This window comes from Ursus maritimus, unplaced genomic scaffold (assembly GCF_017311325.1).
Source record: "Ursus maritimus isolate PB19 unplaced genomic scaffold, ASM1731132v1 scaffold_9, whole genome shotgun sequence".
Classification (NCBI taxonomy): domain Eukaryota; kingdom Metazoa; phylum Chordata; class Mammalia; order Carnivora; family Ursidae; genus Ursus; species Ursus maritimus.
This window is the reverse complement of record NW_024427107.1, coordinates 70066011-70085264: the sequence shown is the minus strand read 5'-3', so window position 1 is coordinate 70085264 and position 19254 is coordinate 70066011. Positions and strand designations below refer to the sequence as shown.

Below are 19254 nucleotides of genomic sequence, written 5' to 3'. Positions count from 1 at the left end.
GCCCTGCCACACCTGTGACCCCCCAATGCTCAGGGCCCATTCCGGGGGCACTCAAGAAGCTGTGGAGCTTCCGAGTTCCTGGGCTCACTTAAAAGAACACAGAGACTATTGGTCGTTTGACAGAAATTTAGTCATTGTGTTGGGTCCAGCATCCTCCTAAGTTATAGGAAATATGCAATTTATGGGTCCAGAGGCAGCTGAAAGAGAGGTTTTCACAAAGTCATAACACTTCTGTAGCTTCCTGCTCCTCTCCGTTTCCTGGTCCCGCTCCCACTCTTCATTCAAGCTAGAAAAGAGACGGAGGAAAAGCTCCTCATGTTATTTATCCAGGTCTCGTGCCTTTAATGTCCTATGGTTTACAGCATCACCATAAGATTCAACCTTACACTTTATTTATTTATTTATTTTTTAAAGATTTTGTTTATTCATTCAACAGAGATAGAGACAGCCAGCAAGAGAGGGAACACAAGCAGGGGGAGTGGGAGAGGAAGAAGCAGGCTCCTAGCAGAAGAGCCTGATGTGGGGCTTGATCCCATAACGCCGGGATCACGCCCTGAGCCGAAGGCAGACGCTTAACCGCTGTGCCACCCAGGCGCCCCCAAACTTACACTTTAAAGCAGAAAGTCCCCTCAACTGTGCAAGGCAGTGAACAAGGTGGTTCCTTTCAGTGGAATGGAGGGGGACAGCAGCGCTGCCAAGAGCACACTAACACAGTCGGTTGAGGCAACACAAAGAAAAAGATACATCAATCCATTGTGCAAACGTGGGACTGTATTCAAATACTATGACTTCAGATGTCTTGGCAGACAAAGAAGGAGGGCAACTCATTTGAAACATACCTGCCTGCCAATGTTACTAGCTCTCTTTATGATTAATTATGTGGTTCTTGGATATACCCAAGGCATTCATTCTATAGATGTGTTCCTTTGTACCTTTGAGTCCATGTCATTCTATCCTCCTATAATGTTCTTCCTACCCCTCTTCTGTCATGTGAGTCCTATCCATCCTTCACATCCAGTTCAAATCCACCTGTCCCATAAATCCTCCTCCAAACTCGTGTTCCTTCTGCCCCTGCGTTCCATCACATTTGATCACATTGCTGACAGAGCACATCCCACAGGATGTTGGCATTGGTCTCTCCATGTCATCCTCACATCTTAGACCACAGAATGTGGTCCAGGCCAGCTCTCACCTTGGAATTCCCAATGCTTAGCAACATGCCTTGATTGCAACAGCCACTCAGCAAACCCTTTTTTTTTTTAAAGATTTTATTTATTTATTCGACAGAGATAGAGACAGCCAGCGAGAGAGGGAACACAAGCAGGGGGAGTGGGAGAGGAAGAAGCAGGCTCATAGCGGAGGAGCCTGATGTGGGGCTCGATCCCATAATGCCGGGATCACGCCCTGAGCCGAAGGCAGACGCCTAACCGCTGTGCCACCCAGGCGCCCCCACTCAGCAAATCCTTATTACACTTACTAAACTTAACCATTGTGCCCTCATAAAGTTTTGCTCAAGGGCATAATCATCTTGACAGCTTTGATTTAATACATGATTCATAATTTGCATTGACAAAACCATGCACAACCCTTCATTATGATGCAGATAACAATGAAAAAAGACCCTTTGGGTCTACCCACTTTTCTATCTGTTAAAATGATGGCTTCAAGGCATCAAGATGAGTTACCTGAAAATCTTGCCAAGGAAAGATCTTAAAGGGGAGTGAAGAAAGCTCATCGTCCATTGAGACGTGGATGCAATTGGATTTACCAAGAAAAAAAGACAAAAATCAAGGGTACAGACCCAGGGATCTTTAGGGATAGGGCCCCTGCTTATTCATTCCCGAGTCCACCACATGCATGATAAAGGCACCGGGCCTGGCCCTCGTGGGGTCTCATCAGGGTGCTGTCCACATTTGTTGATATCATTGTCGAAAGTGTACATTAATGAGTCGGTTTGACTTAGGAACTCAATAAATGTGTCTTCCAGAGTTGCTCGGAGATTTCTAGAAATTCTTGAGGTCTCCTCTGCCTATCCAGAAACTGTCTTTCTGTAATAAGAGAGAGGAGACAGCCAGTTGCTACAAAGAGCCACGCATAAGGGGCCTGCAGTGGATTTTAGGGACTGTCCAGCTTAGTGTGCCCACTGCAGTCACACATACGTGGACAGATTGCTTCCCAGTGGCCTAGGCACCATTTTCCAGTTGTGGGAATTTGACAATTCACCTAAGCTCTGTGAGCTTCAGTCTCTTCGCCTGTAAAGTGGGAATTATGATTCCCATCTTGGCCAGTTATTTTGAAAATTACCAGAGAACCAAGTAGGCCTTGATAACGCGACTCTTATTCTTTTTTCCCACTGGAGAGTCCAAATCCAAACCTGCCATCCAGAATGAGACAGTGGGCTGCTTCTGTAAGGGAAAGAGGCTGGGGAGCCTCCTACAAAAGGCTGAAATCTAGCTGGGCAGACTGGGCTGTGGGGGCCGCACCAGGATTCCAGCTTGATTGGGGCCAGTTTGGCCTTTGAGAACAGCTGCTTCTTCTACAAGGAGATAGATCTTCTCCTGGGTGTGGGCAGTGCTAGGGAGGTGTGAGGCCCTTTCCAGGGCACCTGGAAATGCTCACTAAGGCTTCTCTGAGGAGAGGACGCTTGTCCGAGAAGCGAGGCTTAGTCCCATGGATGCACTCTGAGCAAGAGGCCACGGGAAACAGAGCATGGAGGCCCAGGAGAGTTGGGAAACAGCCGTGCGAGATGCAGGTGGACCGCGAGGCTGAAGCGTGTGTTGGGTTTGGAAAGTGAAGGGAAATCTGCTCCGTGCTGGCCTCGTGACCTTCCCGCTCAGAGAGGACACCATTTGAGGGAATGGTGAGCCACGAAAGGCCTTCAGGCTGAGGCGTGGCATCATGAGGTCTGTGTTTTAGAAATTTTGGAGAGAGAAAGACCGTGTGTGTTCAGTGGGGGTTGGGGGCTGCAAGCAGACTGAGCTGTCGGAAACTGTTCTGGAACCAGGACAGAAAATGCTCAGGAGGGGAGGGCTGCCTGGATGTGAGCTCTCGGAAGGAAGTGGAGGCTACAGACTTAGGGTGGCCTGGCCGTGGAGTGTGGGGAAGAGAAAGGCAGCAAAGAAGAGACTGAGGGTTCTTTGGCTTAAGGCTGGTGTAAATGGTCCCCAAAGGCCAGGGAACAGAGGCTCAGGAGGTGGGAAGGAAGTGATGAGTTCTGTTGGAGGCCTGTTGAACTTGAGGGCAGCCTGAGGTCTCCAAACCGAGGTGCTCAGCCGCCACCTGTGTCAGGAGACCCACAGGCACCTGTGCTGGGGGAGTGGCCCTCCCACATTCCTGTTGGGTCTGACCACCTGGCCTCTCTCTGTTTCCAGTACTTCGTCTTCACCGGGGTGCTGGCCATGGTGACCTGTGCGGTTTTCCTCCGCCTGAACTCTGTCCTGAAGCTGGCCGTGCTGCTGATTATGACCGCCATCTACGCCCTGCTCACCGAGACCATCTACGCGGGCCTCTTCCTGCGCTACGACAACCTGAACCACAGTGGAGAGTAAGTGCCCACCATCACATGCTCGGAAGTGCCCAGCTCCCAGCGGGAAATGGAGCCCTTGGGAAGATGATTGAGATGGCGTCCCCAGTACTTGGGGACCATTGGATAGTGACTTCTGTTTCTCAGCTCAGGCGCTCGCTAGCTGACAAGTCTAGGCGAGATCCCTCCTTTTCAGTTTTAAAGTTTGGAGTGAATAGGAACTAAAGAGTAGCTCCGGTCTCCTCCCTCCAAACCTAATCATTGATGATTTCTTCCAGTTTATCAGCTCCGAGATGCGGAGGGTCTGATTCTAAATTGGCTGTGACGCTATTAATAGTAGCAGCCACTGTGCACGGACCACGGACTGTGCTCCTTGCCCTGGACTACTCGTGAAATACAGCCAAGTACAAAAAATAATGTCTCAGCCTAGATTTCTCGGAACAGAGCCGGAGACAAGGCAGAAAGGCCAGCACAGCTCCAGGGAAGTGAAAGAGAGGGGAAGAGGTCGGGAGGCAAACGCAAGCTGACGTGGTTTTGTGGCCACATGGGTCGTGAAGAGATTGAAAGGAGCCACTCAGGGGCGCCTGGGTGGCTCAGTCAGTTGAGCGTCTGCCTTAGGCTCAGGTCATGATCTTGGGGTCCTGGGATGGAGCCCCAGGCCGGGCTCTCTGCTCAGTGGGGAGCCTGCTTCTCCCTCTCTCTCTGCCTGCCGCTCCCCCTGCCTGTGCTCTCTCTCTTTCTCAAATAAATACATAAAATCTTAAAAAAAGAAAGAAAGAAAGAAAGAAAGAAAGAAAGAAAGAAAGAAAGAAAGAAAGAAAAGGAAAAAGAAAGGAACCACTCAGTTGAAATGTCTCTGGATAGGCAGTGAAATGGGGAAAGATGGCTCAGGACACAGAAAGAGAGAGAAATTTCTCCACTGGCTCCATACCTTTCCTGTCTCTCGTAAGTCACAGCTCGGTCTCTGGATGAACTTCCTGGTGACAGCCCGTGGCCCCTCACACAGCCCCACGGGCAAGCCAGACCCCACGCCTGCAACATGTTGGAGCTTCACCTGAGCCAGAAGTGGCAGAGGCGATGGGCCTCGGGTGTGGGAAGCACAGGGCTAACTGAGACCACAGGAAGGGGCCCACCGAAGGAGAAAAAGATGAGGCAGAGATTGTCCAAAAAGCCTCAGAAAATGTGCTGGATACTAATCATATGAACATCTGTGAACCAACTGCTGGAAATAAACAATGTTAATAATGAGTTATATTTACTTCTGCATTTTTTAAGATTTATTTATTTATTTTAGTGAGAGAGAGAAAGCAAGAGTGGGAGGGGCAGAGGGAGAGGGAGAGAGAGAATCTCAAGCAGACTCCACGCTGACCATGGAGGCTAACCTGGGGCTCGATCTCACAACCCTGAGATCACGACCTGAGCCGTAATCAAGAGTCAGAAGCTTAACCAACAGTGCCACCCAGGCGCCCCTACTTCTGCATTTTATTTTATTTTATTTTTTCACTTTTGGATTCTTCTATTTTTTTTAAGTTTTTACTTAAATTCCAGTTAGTTAACATTACAGTTTAATGTTAATTTCAGGTGTACAATTTAGTGATTCAACACTTACATACAACACCCAGTGCTCATCACAAGTGCACTCCTTAATCCCCATCACCTATTTTTTTTCATTTTTTCTTCTCTTTCTACAAAGAGCCAATTTCTAATGCACTTAAGTGTATCCTTCCCATCCATGTTTTTTTATATATATTTAGTTTTGTCTATATTATACATTACTTATAAAATTGTTTCGGCATCATGCAGTACTGCATTTCTTAGATGCATGTAGGTTGATATCCACAGATGTAATTCTGCAGACTGCTTTCACAGTCTGCAGCTGTAATATGTTCTGATTGCATAATATGAAGGTGCCAAAATATATTTATCCTCTGACCTAATAATAGACATTCAGGCTGTTAGCAGTTTTCCCTACTTAAAAAAAATGCTTCAGTGACCATTATCGAAAATGTCTCCTGGAACTTCTATCTTGTTTTTTATTTTCTATAATAATATTTTTTATTATATTATGTTAGTCACCATACAGTACATCCCTGGTTTCTGATGTAAAGTTCGATGATGCGTTAGTTGCGTATAACACCCAGTGCACCATGCAATACGTGCCCTCCTTACTACCCATCACCAGCAGTCTTCCATCTGGTATCTAAAAGCAAACTTGCTGGATTGTAAGATATTCGTATTTTCCACTTTGTACAGTGCCAAATTGCTCTCCAATGTGCTTAAAACAATTTCCCTTTCACAAGCGATGGTCCTGTTGCTCCTTATTCCCACCCCACCCTTGTTAGACTTTTCAAATTCTTATCAAATTTATGGGTGTGAATTTTGTCTCATTGCTTTCATTGGTACTTCCTGGATCATGAGTAAGTTTATGCATTTCTGTTTGTTGGTTGACCATTTGGATTTCCTTTCAGGTGAACTGTCAAGGTCATATCCTTTGGCTGGTTTTCTGTTAGGTTGTTTGCCTTTTTCTTACTGGATTTGGGAGGGTTCTTTATAAATTCTAGATGTTAATTTATGTCTGTTATGCATGTGCGTCCGACACTTTATATACATTACCCTGTTTGACCCTCACAGCAACCACCCGAAGAACACAGGCTCAGAAAGGTGAAACAGTTTTCCTGGTGCCCATGGCCAGTAACAACCAGATCTGGAGTCAAACTCAGGTCATCCTGGCTCCAAAGTCCTCCCTTGTCAATGCTGCACACACTTCCTCCAAGTCAAGCTGAAGAATCTCTCCCGATACGCCCAGGGTTCAAAGAAAGTCAAAACAACTTCAAATTAGGTAAAATGGTTAGTGGCAACAGGTGTTGCCATGGCCAAACAGAGCTTGAAGAGATATACTAGCAAAATAAGCCACATTTGTGGTAACAATGAAATCAGACGAACCGGCCAGGGCTTTGGCTTCAAATCCAGAGTCCGTTCCCTTAGGAAGTCACTTCCCATCTCTGGACCGCAGTTTGCCCGTCACTGTCTTCTATCCCAGGGCTGTGTGAGGCTCATATGTGCCTGGTACATAGCAGGTGATCAGTCAGAGTGCATTCCTAGCCCCTCCCTCCTTCTTCGGAGAGAGGTTTATTAGTTCTGAATTCTGTTCTGAGGTCTTCAGGAAGAGCTTGTAGTGAAATTGTTCGTAGGCTTGTGAACGTGAACACAATCCCAAGCTCACTGCTGCTGACTTTGGAGTGTTTTTCTCAGCTTCTTCCTGACTCAGGGTCAATTATTGGCGAGTCTCGTATTGACTCACACTTTGCTATCCACAGAACTAAACTAATTAGGAGCAGAAGAGCTCGTTCAGCCGTCTCGTCCGCTGCATTATAAATCAGCAGGTCAGTGGCCACGGTGCGTCCAGTTGGCAGCCACAGCCTGCTCGTGCTGTCGGGAAGTTAGCCCACACTTTAGGAGCTCACCTTGGTTCAGCGGCACTCTGCTGGTTGTACCTGGGGGTCAGGTACCCCCGTAACGCAGAGTGCGAAGAACCTTCCACCGGCAGCCTGGCTACATCTCCAGCGAGATGGTCCCGGATAGTTTAGACCAGTATCTCCCAGTCTGCTCTGGAGGCCCCGCACAACAACTTCACGTCTCAGCGGATGACGCTGAGCCCAAAACGGGAGAGGCACCCTCTCCCTCAGTATCTTATCAGTCCCTGGAGATTCATCTTCCTCCGCATGCCTTGTGGGGAAGCACTCTATCACAACACGTGTGAGTACAAGTTTGGGAGTTAAGGCGCTGAGGTTCCAGCCCCAGCTCTGCCATCAGCCAGCCGTGTGATCCAAAGAGAATTCATGAAAAGTGACGATCTCTCAAAGCACAGATTTTCTCATCTGTAAAGTGGGGGTAATAACCGCTCCTACGTTGTAGGAGTATCCGAGAGATCAAATGTGATCATGGAAGCTTAGCACAAGGCCTGGCACAGAACAAGCACTTGATTAATACTAACAGTTATTATCCCACATGTCCCTTCAATGCCATAAATGTTGCTGTTCTAGAAAGATCCTCACTCTCATCTCTGGGCTGCTGTTACCTAACTGATCTCCCAGCCTCCACTCTCGATGCACCCCTCTGAAAGCCATCAGAGCCATCTGGTCGACTCATTATCATTATCCTTTTTAAAACCCTGAAGGGGCTCCAGGGCACCTGGGTGGCTCAGTTGGTAGAGCATCTGACTCTTGATTTTGGCTCAGGTCATGATCTCAGGGTTGTGAGATCAAGCCTTGTCAGTCTGTACACTCAGCAGGGAGTCTACTTGGGATTCTGTCTCTTCCTCTGTCTCCCTCCCATCCCCCGCTTGTTCTCTCTTTCTCTCTAAAAATAAATAAATTTAAAAAAAAAAAACCCTTACGGGGTTCTTTATTGCCTCTAAGAAGCTAAAAATTCAATCTGCTTCTCAACGACTTCACGAGTCTCCCTGGTCTGGCCCCCATGACTCCTCCAATCTTTCCTCCCGCAGCTCCCAAGACCAGCACATATATATCCTGTGTTCTAGCCATGGGAAACCATGCTGTTTACCTACCCAGTGAGCGTCTGCACATTTCCCTGCCGGATGCATCCATCTCCCTGACTACTTCCAACCCATCCCTCTCAAGGTCCCACTCAAGGACAGTAAAGCCCTCTCTGATCATCTCTCATCCTCTAATCTGTGCACATCATCTTTAATCATTGCCCTTCTCTCTGTGTGTTGCAAGCATTAATTTTCACGTCTTCCTCTTCCATTGGAGTAGGAGCTTTTGAGGGCAAGGACCATTACTCATGCTTGAATTTTGGCACTTAATAGAGTATCTGGCAGCAGGTGTCCAATTAAAAATTTGTTGAGTGAAACATTAAATAAATGACTGACCGAAAGAAGCATTAACTCCTTGGGAATCATCTTACACCATTGAATCACAGCAAGCTAAGTGTCATCTCTCCACAACCCCTATGATTATTGCTCCCCATCACCCTGAAACCAAGTGTTCCCCATCCCGTAAGCACTTACCTGTCCCACCTTTGCTAGGCCCTGCAGATTCACATATGAATAAGACATTATTTCCAACTCCAGGGATCTTAGGGGCAAGCAATTACAAGTAAGTGCCTATAGGAGGGCTCAGTAGCTACTGAGAAAGTGACCACTCAGATGTAGATTGACAGCCAGGCTTCACCATTCACTAGATTGGTGAACTAGAATGAGTCATTGAACAACTGAGCCTCAGTTTCTTCTTTCCTGGAATAGGGCTAATAGTATCTTGTTCGTTGATATGACGATTAAAGAGGAACATATATGTAAAGTGTTATTACAGGTATGGCATAAGATCAGCACTTAGCAAATGTAGTCATTAGCATGACAACAGAATCAAGCATCACCCATACTGGCTGGTTTATTTTGAGTTTCAGAAGGGGAAATGGGAACTAATGGCTAAACTAGGAGTTTGGCATCAGGTGCACAAATGGCCAAGCTCTGAACTTGGTGCTTGAGATATGAATGCACATCCGGCCTCTGATAAGAACCAGCTGTGTGAACTTGGGCAAGTAGCTTCTCCCTGGTCCCCGATCTTAAATCTATAAAATAAAAGCCATGCAAGGGATAATACATTATCTATTATACACATAGTATGGAATAGAATGGATCCACCCAACTTGCATTATAAAGTATTTAATTACATGGAATTATTTTCATAATATATACTAAGTATAGAAGTAGGTTAACAAAAATAGTATGAACCATATAGTCCGAAATTTATAAACATATTTTTGCATGGAGAAAAAGGAAATGACATTTAGTTGGCTCCAAAATATTTTTAAAAGATTTACTTATTTATTTTAGAGAGAGAGAAAGAGAGAGAGAGGATGATTTGGGGGAGAGACAGGGAGAGGGAGAAGGAGAGGGAGAGGGAGAGGGAGAGGGAGAGAAATCCTCAAGCAGACTCCCCCTGAGTGTGGAGCCTGACTCGGGGCTGGATCCCAGGACCCTGAGATTATGACCTGAGCCAAAATCAAGAGTCAGATGCTGAACCCACTGAGCCAGCCAGACGTCCCTGTTTAGCTCCTAAAAAGTAACCATTGTTTTCTCTGGGTGGTAGGCATAAGGACAATTTTTATTTTCTTATTTGTGAATTTGTATTAGCTTCCAGATTTACCACAATTAGCATAAATACTTCTGTAATGAGTAACATTCAAATTAAACATTAATTTTTATGAGACATCAGATAAGATGCTCTCTAAAGACTGTTATAGCCCTCAAGAATTGACATTATTCTACGTGTCTTCACTTAATTATGTGCCTTTCTGTTAGCATAGAGAGATGGTCGTATTAATTCTGTGATTTCATTATTATAAATATATTAGTTCAAAATGTCCCTGGTTTTAAGTCTGCGCCACCCAATATCAAGCAAAGTGTTATAATTTCATACACATGTTGGTCATTTGGCTCTCTGGGAAGTTCTTCAAAGACTCACAGTAGCTATTAGAAAAAAAAAATTCCTTCTAAATTCAAATGACAGTTCTTTTTGGATGTTCCTTGGCCTGGCTGACTTTCTACGCATATTTTGCCATCTTGACTCCGGCCATAATTTTTCCAGGTGAAATAGAGCTTAAAGACTAAGAAACTGTTCATAATAATTTCCTCGTACTTTTATTCTGAATCTGGCCGACTCTTTATGTTGGGTCAACCACCACTTTCCAGAGGTATTTGTGTTTTCCCTTGCGAGTGTGTTGTGAGTGATACGTTACCGGACTTCCAGAAGTCATCTACGTCACAAAGAAAAGGCTGTCAGAAGTGCCTGGGAGAGCAGATGAGGGCGGTGGAAGGATGTGTGAAGGAGGGCTTTGTTTCAAGCATCACCACCAGGAGCAAGAAAAAGTGTCAGCAGCTTTCCAACCATCTAGCTAAGCAAGATACGTGCCCCATACCTATACCTATAAAGCCTGTCCTGTCTTTTCCTCCTGAAGTCTTACCAACCTTGAAGACTCAGCTCCTGTGTTCCCAGAACACCCATCCTGGGTTACTTTCCCTTCCCATGTGTTCCCATGGCAACAAGGACGTACTTTTACAATGGAGCGTACTGTGTTATGAACTTATCTATCTGTCTGGTTCTCTCCTTTCCTGGACTGTTTTGAGGGCAAAGACGATGTGCCTTCTTCATTCTCTTCATCCCAGCATGTGCCTGGCGCACGGTAGCGCTCAGTAATTATGTGCTGCACTGGGGCTATAGACGACAGACACAATAATGACTACCATCTATTATTAGCATCTTATCTCCAAGGAAAAGCAGATGGGACTAGGGATTCACAAATCTGAATCTTGCGCCAGCCTGCAGACGTCCTGGTCCCCTGGGCCCCAGTATGCACAAGAGCTCCCCAAGGGAAAGCAAGTTTCCGTTCCTGAGTTCTTGTGCTATCTGCAGATCTGGACTGGGCCCACCCTGGATCAGCTGGGAGGGTCTTTGACAGAAAGCTAGATGAGACGCTGGGCTTGGCAGCGGGGTTCATGCTCCCAGTTCCTGAGCCCAGGGCTACTCTTGCTCATCTCCAGTGAGGAGAGAAAAGGGAAAGCTGGAGAGCACCTGGATGGAGCCATATCAGTGTTCACTCTTTCTCCCCCCCACTCCCACCTACACACTGCATCCCCTCTTTGATGGCCCCTTTGTGTCCTGAAGCCTCATCAGAGTTAGGTCACTACTGAGTATATGTGTGCTTGTGATTGGGAAACAATAAAACAGAGAGTGACATGGCCAGTTTTAGTGACACAGAATATTCCAGTGACCGTGTTGGAAATAGATGGTGGAGGGCAATGCAGGGGGCTACTGAAAGTCGTGGTGGCTGGACTCAGGTGCTGGTGGTAGAGACAGAGAGAGTGGAGGAGAGTGGAAGGTGTATTTGGGTGGAAGAACAGACACTATTTGGATATTGGAGTGGTGAGGGCTGCCTCGTAGGTTTGCTTTTGTATTAGGCTCAAGCACAGGGGTGAGTGGATGAGGGGGCAGCCCCCGAGATGAAGAAAGGTGGAGGAAGAACAGGAGGTAATGGAGAGCAAGTCCCAACATCCCTAGAGACAATTTGTCTAAAACTTTTTAATTTTGAGTTTTCTTCATTAGCCTCCAGAAGCCTGTCAAGGGGACTGTTTATTTTCACAAATCGCCTGTGTCTGTATTCAAAGTCCACTGTTGCTCCCTCCAAACCCTTGGCCTCTTGGCCTAGCTTGTCCTGAGAATGGCTTCGCGCTGGGCTGAAATGAAACAGAGAACACATTGGAATCAAACAAAGGTCTCCCTGGAACTGAATTCCTTAGATGACAGAAAGTCACATCAGTGTTTAAACACCCACTTACCCATCTTCAGCTGCCCTCCAGCGTGATCTCTGGGAAAGCCCAAGATAGGCCAGACCAGCGACCCCTCAGCTTGTGCCCCAACAAGGACTGTGAGTGGAGCATTTGGTGGGGGGGAGGGGTCATTCCAGGAGGAGATGATGCACAGGGAACAAAGGCTTTGTTGAAATGGGGACTATAACAGTGCCTGACTCATGGACTTGATACAAGAATTTAAAACATTGATAGAAGAATTAAAGCAGCGTCCAACTCATAGAATTGATTTAAGAACGTAAGTGAAAGCAGTTAGAACAGAGACAGTCACATCATCAGCCCCATGTACCTGTCCCTTAAATAGAATAACATCGAGACAAAAAGGAAGGGATCCTGGTCTTCATGTGGGTTTTTGTGATGAGAAAGTTACAAAACTCTTTGAAGTCCGGAAGTGTTCTGCAAAGGGGAATTTTTTTCTTTTTTTAATCAATGTGAGTGTCTTATTGAGATGCTAGACTCTAGATTCGTCCACCAGGTGCGACCACAGTGACTTCATACTCTGGAGAATCAACTGATTTCTGAATCAGGCCATGTGGAAACCCTCAGACAGCAGCCCCTATCACCTAGTTGGTGCTTAGGAGATACTCCCTCCTTTCTGTTTACCCCGCTCCCTTCTGAGCCCGGTCTCCTAATGAGTCTCCTTGAGGTCCCTCCATGGATGTAACCTCGCCCCATTTGCCTTTCTTCTTTCAACAGAGATTTCCTGGGGACCAAGGAGGCGTCACTGCTCCTGATGGCCGTGTTCCTCCTTGCCGTGTTCTACCATGGACAGCAGGTAATCCAACACTTCGCTCTAACTCCCTTCCACTACCCGGCATTTCCCATTGCCATGAAGCTGACCTACGAGGCCTCTGCTCTTCCGTGCAGCAAATGACCCATCAGCTGCTTGCAGAAAGTGGTGATTCTTAACGAATCGATTCCTAATAAAGACCACCTAATAAAAAACTAAGCTGGAGAAGATGATTTGGCAAGCCAAGTGGTTTTAATGCTTTTCACGTATATCTCTTTCAAAGAGATCATTACTATGAAAACAAAAACAAGAACAAAACTTGCAATTTCTGCCTGATGCAAACTAGGATCTCTCCCAGTTCCATTATTGCCTGCATAAAGTCATTCCTGGAGAAGTTGTGTGCTGGGCTAGGGAACCATGCAGGTGTGAGGACCAGCTGAGCCAGGGTCCTAATCCAGCCTCTGACTCTCAGTATGTGGCCTTAAGCAAGTCGCTTGTCTCCCTGAATTTAGAGGTCTTCCTCGGGTGCAAAATAGGATGGTAACACCTGAATCGGGCTGTTTTGAAGACTCACTTGAGATTATCACGTGCAGCATTTTGCACACTGCCTTACATAAGCGTAGGAAGTGCTCCTTATTTGTCTCAAGCAGATGAAGTGCCTAAAGTGTATCGATGCCACTTCCCTATGCCCTGCTGGGATCTGGGGTGGGCGCTGTGGATGGCTCCGTATAAAACCCCATCCCTGGCCCCAAAGGTACCAGTCTCCTGGAGGAGAGCAGACCCTAAATAATGCAGTGAGGGGCCTGCTATGTGGGGGTCAGGCTGTGCAAGGACTTCAAGAATTGGAGGGGCAAGAATTTATTCTGCATGGGAGTGTGATACGAGGCTTCGCCCCAGGGGGTTTACCTGCTGTGGCCAGTAGGACACCTCCATGCGGACTCAGACCGTGAATGCGGTGGTGTTCATCAACTGGGGAGATTTTCTCTCCCCGGTAGAGCCAGGCCCTGCCAGCTTCCCTGCCCTGCCCTGGATCCTGGTCCATCTTTCTTTGGTCTGCATGCACTTCAAAAAAAGTAACCAGGAAAGGAGAAAAACAAAACAGGAAGACTCTTAGCTACAGCAGAAATAGAAACATAGTGCTGAGAAATCACCATGGAAACAGGGAGGTAATCAACCCTGAGAAACCCTGAAACAGCCCCAAACCCCGAGAACCTAGAAATACATACGAAGTGATGTGTAATAAGGGGGGACGGTAACATGTCGTCAAAGGGCAGAAAGAAATAAAATGACTTGACGAGGGGGAAGAATTCGTGGGTATCAGGTTCCTACTCTGTGCCTCTATTATCTATATCATCCTCCCAACAACCCGGAATGATAGTTACCAGCAATCCTATTTTACAGATGAAAAAGTCATGCTACTCATCTAGTCGGTGGGAGAACCAGAATTCAAACCCAGATCTTTTTCCAAAGCCCACCCTTCCGACTTCTCTGCACTGGAGAAAGAAAGAAGTTAACATACTAACACAATGGCCCTGGGCACTCAGTCTTGCAGTGTGACTTTGGTTTGGTTTTGAATTTGAACTGAATTCATGGCAAAATGATAAACCAAATGTCAAAATCTAGCCATTTCCAGAATTCCTGTATTTAGGTATTTCTGGCTGGCTGTCAGAGCTGGGGTCCTACCTTCCGTATCTAGATGGCTTTTAGTTACAGAGGAGAACTCTTTAGTCTGACATGCAAACAGCAATCCATCCCAGGGCTATGACGATGAAATCAGACAAGGCGATCCTACAGAGAAACATACCCACCCTCCAGCCCCCAGGTGTGAAACTGACGAATGAGCACCCCCACCCCGAGATAACTAAGAGAGAGCAAGTTCAGAGTGAGGGTGCTTATTCCAAAATAGGAAGGACTCCTTTCTCCTCTGTCACCTGAAGAAATTATTTTGTGCCCCGGCAATGCCCCTTCCTCAATCCTCTTTAAACATTCTGATTCAATTTGTTCTACCCTCTGTGTGTCCTGGAAAACAGACAACCTAACCCTGTTAAGATTATGCATAAAGTAAGAGTATATTTGTGCATAGTGACGATCTGAGTGTTTAAGTGGCATCTGATATGTCTCCTTATTTTAAACTTCAAAAGGCTCCAAAATTACATAATCACATCCCATAATGGTAGCAGTTACAGGTCTATAGGCTTTGGAGTGGGGGAGAAGGATTCAAACCCCAACTCTTCCACTTAGTGGCTATGCAACCTTCAGCAATTTACTTAACTCTCTGAGTCTGCATTTTCTCGCCTATAAAATGGGTATGCTAATAACAGATTCTACCTCATAGGGTTGATATAAGATTATATGAGAATATAATTGTAATATACTAATCCCAGTGGTTTGCACATAGAATACGTTTTCCTCAAAAATCGTAAGCTATGAATGCTTTACTTTGAAAACAGGCCTCTGAGACAAACAGGGAAAGTATCGTTATGCATCTGGTCCCAAGTCACGGAGGTCGTAAAGCCAATGAGGGACACCAGCTAGAAACAGGAATCTGAAACTTCTGGGTCTGTTCTCTCCCCACCGCTTGCCCCTGCCTCTCTTTGTTTTTTGATTGTGTGTTTTTTTTTTTTTTAAGATTTTATTTATTTATTTGACACAGAGAGAGACAGCCAGCAAGAGAGGGAACACAAGCAGGGGGAGTGGGAGAGGAAGAAGCAGTCTCCCCACAGAGGAGCCTGATGCAGGGCTCGATCCCAGAATGCCAGGATCACGCCCTGAGCTGAAAGCAGACACTTAATGACTGAGCCACCCAGGCACCCCCTCGCCTCTCTTTGTGAAAGGAGTCTTTCTGCCTCACTTGCACACTTCAGTGTCCTCTGTCTACAGCACCTGTCAGGCTCCTATTTCTCTGAACCCAAGTCGGTCTAATCCTGGGTTGGCTACCTGCTTCCACCAGTTTCTCTTTGTGACTCAGAGGCCCTCAGTTTTTTTAAAGGTTGAATAATGCCTTCGATGCCTGGTACACCACAGCAGCCCTGTGGGAGCCTGTGTCATGAGACATCTCCAGAGGGACGGAGGGAGTTATGTAACTGAACACTTGGGAAATTTCATCTTGCACATATGTGGAAGTGTTATGCCATCCCTTCCTCCTCCTCCAAGCAGGTGAATGTTCTGAACGTTGGAGAGAGAGAGCAGTCAGGTGCCTGATGCCGTGCCTGGTTCCCTCGCAGCCCTGAGGTATGGGCTTTGCCTCAGAGGCTCCATTTATAGCAGAGGACTCTGCATGTGGGCACAGAGATTCATCAGGTCTCCAGTCACTTACTTCCGGGTCAGATACAGACGGGCACCAGGACCGTGTGGCTTAGAAGGAAAGACCCAGGCATTAGAACCAAATATTCCTTTTTTTTTTTTTAGAAAGAGCATATGGGGCAGGGAGAGGGAGAAAGAGAAACCCAGGCAGGCTCCACACCCATCACGGAGCCCAATGTGGGGCTCCATCTCATGACCCTGACATCATGACCTGAGCCAAAATCAGGAGTCAGATGCTTAACTGACTGAGCCACCCAGGTGCCCCTAAACCAAATATTCTTAAATTTGAGCCTCAGCAATGTCACTGGGAGGATGGGTGACATCGAGAAACTCAAGTCCCTAGAGCTGCCATTTCTTTACCTGTAAAATGAGAAGGATAATAGTTCTCTACGAGGAGTTGGAGAACGGCTCCATGAGGTCAAGCACATAAAGAGCAGGGGTCAAGTCACAGCTTGGTGTCAGAATGCCCAGAGTTCAATGCCAGTCGCTATTGGTGAGCCCTTGGGCAATTGACTTTGCCTTACTGTGACTCCATTTCCTCACCTGTGAAATGGGAATAATAAAGTACTACCTTGTTGAGTCATGTGAGTAAATGAGCTTCAGTATATCGGATGTGCTTAGAACAGTGCCTGGTCCAAGACAAGAGCTGGGCGCTGTTAGCTCTCATTCTGTGCTAAGAGCCTGGCACAAAGCTTCTGAACAATATGTATTGGTTCCCTTGGTACTCTTCTCATACACCCAGTTCCTTAATGGTCTGGGGAAAATCAAGAAAGAGATTGCACTCCAAATCAATCGACACTTCTTGAGCAAACGCTGAAGAATTTTCACTTCCAAAGCTTTTGTGTGCCTTCTGTGTGCCTTGCCTTCCTGTCCACATCTGCTCTAACCACTGTGTTGAAATGATCTCTTTCCCTAACATGTTCCTCTGTCTTTCGTTTTTCTCCCTTCACTTCTGAGCTGAGAACAAATCAAAGGCAGAGACTGAGTTTCACGCGTTTTGTACGCCGAGCACTGTGCAGAGAGCAGGAGCGCTATATGCTAGATCTTTAGTAAACTGGAAAAGCTTACTTTCCTCTCCCAGGGATTGAAATAGACGATGCCTGCCTGCATGAGACTTGCTTTGTCAAGAAGCAGAGCGGTCCTCGGCTTGCAGTCTCCTTATGGACCTGCCTTCAGCGCAGTGACCAGACATCGCCTGGCTGAAATGCCAAGTGCGTTCTTAACTTGTAACAGGAAAATCCCGGCTGAAATCAACTCCAGGACTCCAGATTTCCCTCCCTGTGTTTCCGAGTTGAATTCAACCAGATGAAAGGGTTTCAATGGAAAATGAATAAAAAATGATCCCCTGCTTCAAGCAAGCATGAGATAACAAAACGTTTCATTTGGATAAGAAAATACTGTCCTGCCACTTGACCAATGAAAATTTGATGCTGTTGAATCTGGAAGGAAAAAAGCTAAAGCCCAGCCTTGATCTGACCTTACCCACTGCTGTCTTAAGTTGCAGTAGTATCTTATGAATCTATAGTTGAGACATTTCGGAATTCTTTTGCGTGCAGCACGTGATTCAGTCCATGTAGTAGATCTTCATAATAATCCATGCCTCTTGAACTAGGCGTGATGGGGATGATTATCCTTATTTTTTAGAAGGGGAACCAAAATACAAGAAGTTGAATGAGTTTCCCGAGGTCACACAACAAAACAGTGAAGACCAGCATTCTTCTGTGTAACGTGCTGCTACTGCTCATTTTTTGTTCTTACGGAAAATCTCAAACATATATAAAAGTTTATGAGCTGGGGCGCCTGGGTGGCACAGCGGTTAAGCGTCTGCCTTCGGCTCAGGGCGTGATCCCGGCGCTATGGGATCGAGCCCCACATCAGGCTCCTCTGCTATGAGCCTGCTTCTTCCTCTCCCACTCCCCCTGCTTGTGTTCCCTCTCTCGCTGGCTGTCTCTATCTCTGTCAAATAAATAAAATCTTAAAAAAAAAAAAGTTTATGAAATGCATAATAGTCTCACAACTTCAACAGTCATTAGCTCCTGTGTCTTTTCTCACCTCTCTCCCTATTCATTTTGCTCATTGCTCCTTCCCAATTATTTGAAGCAAATTCCCGATGTCTTGCCATTTCCTCTGTGAATGCTTCAATATGCATCTAATCAATATAGAGAATGTTAACCTAATCACAACGCTATTAGGCATTTTAAAAAAGAAAATGGTATTTCTTTGACATTGTCAAGCCTCTAGGCACTGTTTTAATTTCTCAATTGGTTTATAATTCTGTTTTTAAGTTGGTTTATTTGATTTGGGTCACAAATAAAATCGGTGTATTGCTATTGGTTGAGAACTCTAAAGTCTGTTAATTTATAAGATTACTCTCTATATCTTTTTTCTGGCAATTCTGTGAGAGTTGTGCAACTTCTATAAGGCTTCCCAGTTTAGAGTTTGTGGGTCGTATCCTCTCGGGGTGTTTAACACATTCCTCTGTCCATTGTTTTTCTTGTATTGGTAGTTACGTTTAGAAACTTGGTGAGATTCAGTTTCAGTTTTTTTTCTACAAAAATATGTTATTGTTGGTTTGGGAAATTACTTTTAACAGGCACGTACTATCTACTTATCTTTTTTGTCTGTTAGCAGCTATTGACAAGAATAGCCTCTATTCTTTTATTTTAGAGATGGTGATATCTCCCTTCTATCCGTAGTCCAGAAGTCATTAGCTAGAATACAGTGTGAAGGAGAGCTTTCTCCTCCAAGTACAGCTCATAAAGCAAAGGCAGGATCAATGCTTACTTCTTTCCCTGTAACTGCATTCCCCATAAGTTTCCCCGTCCATCTGTCCCCAAGCACCATCCAGAGATGATCAGTGAGGTCGTGTGTCTTAAGTGTCATTGTGAACTGATGCATGTTACCATATTCCCTTGTTTCTATCCATTGCAGTCACTATCCTTATTAAGGCTCCATTTGTCACATCTTTGCATATGGGAGCCTATTCACGTAACCCCTGTCGTCTCTGGGGGTCTTCTTATTTTCTAGTGTAAAAAGATGGTCCAGGCTTGTATGTTTCCTGCCCTGAACCTCGGCCGTTTGTGCAAAGAGTACGAGGTCATTTTTGTAGAAATTGATATTTCAAAACCACAGTCGGGACACTGGGAATGCCCACCATGGCTACTAGATTTTCATTATTTCTAGCCTTTGTATCAGTGGGCCATGCTAGGAAATACGGACATACCATGAGTTCATAGTGATACTTATTGGCTTTTGGCTTAGACCCATGAATTTTATATCTGCATTTCCTTTTTCCCTTCCCAGAAATGCCAG

At 45.8% G+C, this 19254-nt stretch overlaps 1 protein-coding gene across 1 annotated transcript in view; it reads left to right on the top strand.

Moving 5' to 3' along the window:
• ADCY8 (adenylate cyclase 8) overlaps positions 1-19254 on the top strand; it is a 224618-nt gene that overhangs the window by 180799 nt on the left and 24565 nt on the right. Inside the window, exons 12-13 of the mRNA XM_040626047.1 lie at positions 3372-3544; positions 12606-12684. Of these exons, the coding sequence (XP_040481981.1) occupies positions 3372-3544; positions 12606-12684 (252 nt within the window). The remainder of the gene's footprint in view (positions 1-3371; positions 3545-12605; positions 12685-19254) is intronic.